The sequence below is a fragment of the Oncorhynchus tshawytscha genome, linkage group LG05 (genome assembly GCF_018296145.1).
Source record: "Oncorhynchus tshawytscha isolate Ot180627B linkage group LG05, Otsh_v2.0, whole genome shotgun sequence".
In the NCBI taxonomy this organism is placed as follows: domain Eukaryota; kingdom Metazoa; phylum Chordata; class Actinopteri; order Salmoniformes; family Salmonidae; genus Oncorhynchus; species Oncorhynchus tshawytscha.
This window is the reverse complement of record NC_056433.1, coordinates 56,816,014-56,822,013: the sequence shown is the minus strand read 5'-3', so window position 1 is coordinate 56,822,013 and position 6,000 is coordinate 56,816,014. Positions and strand designations below refer to the sequence as shown.

General features: G+C 42.6%; 1 protein-coding gene across 1 annotated transcript in view; it reads left to right on the top strand.

Moving 5' to 3' along the window:
- Positions 1 to 612: 612 nt before the first annotated feature.
- trabd2b (TraB domain containing 2B) overlaps positions 613 to 6,000 on the top strand; it is a 91,465-nt gene continuing 86,077 nt past the window's right edge. Inside the window, exons 1-2 of the mRNA XM_024422745.2 lie at positions 613 to 1,130; positions 4,389 to 4,958. Of these exons, the coding sequence (XP_024278513.2) occupies positions 1,023 to 1,130; positions 4,389 to 4,958 (678 nt within the window). The 5' untranslated portion in view covers positions 613 to 1,022. The remainder of the gene's footprint in view (positions 1,131 to 4,388; positions 4,959 to 6,000) is intronic.

Below are 6,000 nucleotides of genomic sequence, written 5' to 3'. Positions count from 1 at the left end.
GAGGCCCGGGTGGCACTTGTTTGAGGGGCTCCCATGATAAATGGCCCACTACTTGATTCTGTCACACTGTCTGCCATGTGGACAATAACATGGGTCATGGCATAGTTTTGACACTGTGGACTGAAGAGAGGGAAAACTGTGTCTCTCAACATGGCCATTCATCAGAACCATTCAGAATTATACAAGATGGCCATATCTAAGAGGGCTATTATAAGATAAATAAATAAAAAACTCTTCACAGTTGTCTTTACTGAGATGTTTAATTGTAGGCATTAATCACTCAGGACTGGGCCACTGGGCCTAAGGGCCCATATTAAACTCTTGTGCAAAAAGTGTCAAACAAGCAATGACAGTGATACATGTGAACCAAATGAAAATGAAACATATGACATGTTTAACATAATTTAAGATTTTTTGAAGGACTCCTGGCTTGAAAGGCACCAGACTGGCATTGCAACATTTTCTCACCTGCCCTTTCAGTGGTTGGCAACATGGCATTGCATTATTTTGTTTCGTGCAGGGTTTTAAGCACTGGAATTACAGATGACAGTTTGAATGACTCCATCTCCCATATCATCTCTCACTCACACGCAAAGCTGTGCTCTCCCTTTCCCCTCAAAACCTACCTTCCCCTCCTCTTAAAATAAGCATTTGGGGAAAATATTCTACGCGTACCACCTCCTCCACTCAACCAGCCAGGCTTCAAACTTCTAGAGCGCACTGCGAAAACTTTCCTCTGCAATTGCTGAAAAACCGACTGACTCAGGACAGCGCCGAGTGAGAAGAGATAGGGAAAGTAGAACGCGTAGCCCGTTAATAGTTGCCTGGGGTTTGGGAATGGCGGAGAGTCGGAATGATCTATGTCCTCCTTCCGAATGGCACATGTGAGCCGAATCCTGTCTCCTACGGGTCTATTTTGTTACATGTTAGGAGGCGAAAGCCAGTAAACAGCGAGAAAGCGACAGGGGGAAGGTTGAAGTATCTACAACAGCCTGTCGACACGACTATCCTCTCATCTCGAGATGGTCTGTCCGCAAGGACTTCGATGGCTCCTACTTACTGCTCTCTTGCACGCTGTCGCACCCCTGGACACCCGCGAGAGACCGAGGCAATGTGACCCACCGAAGTCGGTAAGTTGTGCGGAGTAGTTACAGTTACTTACCTGTTTCAGTAATGTTATGAGGCAATGTCACAAATGAAGATATCCTTGAATGGATAGACTCAAGCCTTTTAGCTAAATATTTTGGGTTAATTGCAAATGTATGTGTCTAGTCTACAACTGCCACAGTAGGCTACAACCAATTATACAATTTGAATAAACGCACTTTGCTTACACAGTGTTCCTGAATAAGTTGTCTTATGTGCAGCGGGTAGGCCAATATAAAAATAGTGAGATATTGTGTAGTTATTGAGTTTTTGTGTAACAACCAAAATAACAATAACAACAACAAGTTTTGAGTTTTATTGTCACGGAAATATTGACATGCTATAATAACTACCTACACGTTAAATAAAAGAACAATAATTGTGTTTATAGCAACTTTATTAGGCTACCGTATTATAATAGTATAATTATCACATGTGTTATTAATAATAATATTATTATTATTATGCCATTATATATTGTTAGGCTAATCCATTATTTCAAGGCTTCGTTAATAGGCCTGTAGCCTACAAGTTGAAGAGGGAAAGCCCATGGCCTATAATTGAAACAATTTCCAATCAGCATAATTGCTTCCAATGGCACCTCAAAAATAAGTTATTTTACTTGACATATCCTATTCTTGAGTTTCCTCACATAAGTCTGGGCCTGAAAAATGGAAGCAGTTGCCAAGCGAAATATGGTTCATGCGCGCCTACCATATGCCTGTTTATATGACAAAAGATAGTGGGGAACACAAACGGGTGACTTGACTTTACATACATTTATTTGGAAAAGTTTCAATTACCTTTCAATCCAAACTGATCAAGTTTCAATGAAACACGACCTATTAAAACAGTTATTGTGCATATTTGCAAAAATATGGAATGGGCTTGTTTTCACAAAGGGAGTCAGCCCATTCGAATTCATTTAATTTGAGTGACATTTTATCTGGCCAGGACCATGTTGCACATGCTCCCGTCTGTATGTCTCTCAGTGTGCATTTCTCATGGTTCTAATTAATTTTCTTCTGATTCTTCTCTTGTGCTGATGATAGAGACAATGCGTGTCGTACGCGTAGATTACATGACTGGTCTGGTCTACATGACTGGTAGACTACAAATTCCCAGATAGAAACGCAATAGGCCTACATCATAACAGGAATTACATGACTGCAGTAATAACGTTCATTACAGTTAATTTTAAAGGCGCATGATGTGATCTATTAATATAATACAAATGTGTTATAATACATTATTGAAAATATTCATCAGGGTTGACTTGATAGTATTGCTACAACATAGTCCACAAAATAATGAAATTGTTGGTATTTTTAACCTGCATCTTATAATGGCATTGTTGTCAGGGTCCAGGGATTAACTGTATATGTTGTTCCCCCTTCATGTGATTTGTAATACGTCAGTACAGAGGTATCTGTTTTGTGTTAAAAGTAATTACCCAATAAAATTGAGTTGTTCACATCAGTGCTCCGGAGCGAGCTACAACCAGCGGGCGAGGAGCTCTCCTCAGGTCTGGGCTCGGCCAAGTCAAGTAAAACGGACTTCAACTATCTTTATTCGATCGTAAAGAAGTCTTCCTGTCTCGGTGAAGACGAACAGACGTTTGACGATTTAATGATTAACAAATTATATGTATAAAGTTACCAAAATATATAACCAAAATATAATAGTCAGAGCTATTATGCATTTATTGTGTTGTACTTAGGCTATGCTAATGTGAAAATCCTTTCCAAAGAAACGTTTTGAAACGTCTTCATCACAAATTGCAAGTTTGAGAGGATGTGCAAGCATTTTAGTATAAAACATAGTTCAATGCAATAATTAGGCCTAAAATGATACAAATGACATTTATGACAATAACAATCCCTTTCAAAAACAATAATATTTCCAAATATTTAATGCCTTTTGACAGGGTTTTGAAATCCTTTAAAAAATGTCATTTAAAATGACAAATGTTAGCATGGCATTGGCATTACAATTGTTATTACAACTGGGGAAGTTTTCATTGAATTAGGGTAGAAATAAACATTTAAAGGGGCTTGGCCCCCCAGATAGCATATGAACATATCATGAAAGTCATGAAATAAATGTTTAGAATTACAGGAACTGTGCTTTAAAACAGCAACATTTTCTCTCAGCCTCATGGCAAAATGTGTAGAATGTCAGGAAATGAGTTCTAAGACAGCAACATTTTCTCTCAGCCTCATGGCAAAATATGTAGAATGTCAGGAAATGAGTTCTAAGACAGCAACATTTTCTCTCAGCCTCATGGCAAAATGTATAGAATGTCAGGAAATGAGTTCTAAGACAGCAACATTTTCTCTCAGCCTCATGGCAAAATATGTAGAATGTCAGGAAATGAGTTCTAAGACAGCAACATTTTTGGACCATGTTGGTGAACCCAGCGAAACTGCTAAGCTACTGATACAAATAAAAAAATCCTCAATCCCAGCATCATACCAGCATCTCTATGGTTTGACTTATGTTTTGCAGAGCTATGATCTATGGATGTTTTTGTAAAGAAGGCATAAGGACCCTCATCAAATCCCTGGAATGTTAATGAACTGTAAGAAATAGACACATAAACAAAGCTTTTTCCATTTTATCAGACTTTTATAGTGTTCAGTAAACCAGATACAGTAGCCACGTTTGACAAAATGTTCAGCAAAGGCCTATTTGTGTGCATTTTGTTGTTTGCGTAGGCTATCCAATGGCTTTTGCAAATAAGTACTTCCTCAAGTAAAGGATATCCCAGTTAGGTGGGTTGCAGCAGTTTTATATGGTTCAGTATGTTTATACTGCCGTAGCAACCCTTGAAAAGCTTCCCAGCTTCACAGAGGCATTGGCAGCACAGCTATACACCTCAACAATACACTGGGGTCTGTTTACAAGGAGAAAGCTTCACTATAAACTCATTGCCTCAGAACAGCAGACAGACAGAGAGCAGCACAGTGGAAGTTAGCTGGTTAGCTGACAAGGTTTCATTGAGTCCCTTGCCTTTATCTCCAGCTAACATTTCAACAGATTCTATTGCATTGACCTGTATCTCAACCAACTAAAAAGCCAGTTTTGAATCACTAAATCACAAAAAGTACTTTTGACTTAACTACTGTCAATGGCCTTTACTCAGAAGGTTAATTTACTCTATTCAAATACTGATTGTCATAAACTCTCTCTCGCATCTCCTCCTCCCCATCCTCCCACTCAACCCCCCTGCGCCCCCATAGCAAACGGACATGAACTCTTTCCTCTGGACGGTGGAGCGCCCAGCTCCCTATCCCCCCTCCTATCTCTTTGGGACCATCCATGTGCCCTATACCCGTGTGTGGGACTTCATCCCAGATGTCTCCAAACGGGCCTTTCAGACCAGCGCCAACGTGTTCTTCGAGCTAGACCTGACTGATCCCCTGACCATCTCCAAGTTGACCAGCTGCCAGCTGCTGCCCCACGGGGAAAACCTGCAGACCCTGCTGCCCCGAGACCTGTACCGCCGCCTCAAACGCCACCTGGACTACGTCAAGCACATGATGCCCTACTGGATGACGGCAGACCAGCGGGGACGGGGGCTGTACGCTGACTACCTCTTCAATGCCATTGCAGGGAACTGGGAGAGGAAGAGGCCTGTGTGGGTGATGCTGATGGTTAACTCTCTGACGGAGTCAGACGTGAGGTCGCGCGGGACCCCCGTACTGGACCTGTTCCTGGCCCAGGAGGCCGACCGCATGGGGAAGAGGACAGGAGCGGTGGAGCGGGTGGAGGAGCAGTGTCACCCCCTCAACGGACTTAACTTCTCCCAGGTAAGAGAGGGGGCTGTGGAGGGGGTGGGTTTTGGACATGATCATTGGAGTTGGGGGATATGTGATTGTTGGATGCATTTGGTTGGCGGCTGGGGGCAGGGAGTTGGGAGATTTAATAGAAGGGAAGTCTTGGGAGGAGTTAGTGGAGAATGTAGAAGATGACAATGGGAGGAGAAAAATATGATTAGAAACAGTATGTTTCAAAGCTGTGTAGGTGGTTTTAAAGTTATTATTGTGCCTGAGCCTTACAAAACAGACATGAGAGCTGAATCTGCTGACGAGGTGTCACGTTGACAGCTGTAAGTGTAACATGAGTTAGTGAAGGTGTGAGGTAAAAGACTGTGTGGGACGGGTAGTCCTCTTTTCACTGGGCTGACTGCCTGTCTTGGTGCTATGATACAACCACTGTTAGTATCTTGCTCTGTAACTTAACACTGAAAGATGGACAGAATAACCAAATGACTTGATGACAGAAACATGGGGAGTATCCGTGTTTTATATCTCCTTGGAAGGGCTGTAGTGGAAGGGTAACTAAATAAAAGATGGCCCAGGAATGGTTAGGGGGAGGTCAACTCAAGTCAATTTTTCCAAACTCTGGGAGGTCCAAGCATGTCTTTGATGTGCTAGGACTGGGAGGCTATTCCCCTGCACACACACACACACACACACACACACACACACACACACACACACACACACACACACACACACACACACACACACACACACACACACACACACACACACACACACACACACACACCCGGCATGCCTGGGCCTCCCGAGTGACAGGGTGCGGGGCTCCTGCGCTAATTTGAGAGGCACTGGGCCCACACAGCCTCTCCTCTTTCATCAGCACCTCCTAACTACGCTGTCAAAGAGCACACACACACACACACACACACACATACATACAGCTGCCCTGCACATGCATGGGAACCTGGAACACAACTGCCCTACAACAGAGCAATGTTGCAAGGCCAAGTCATGAACTGCTTCTCTGTGGAGTAGTATACAGGATGCAGTGATAATATAAGTCTAA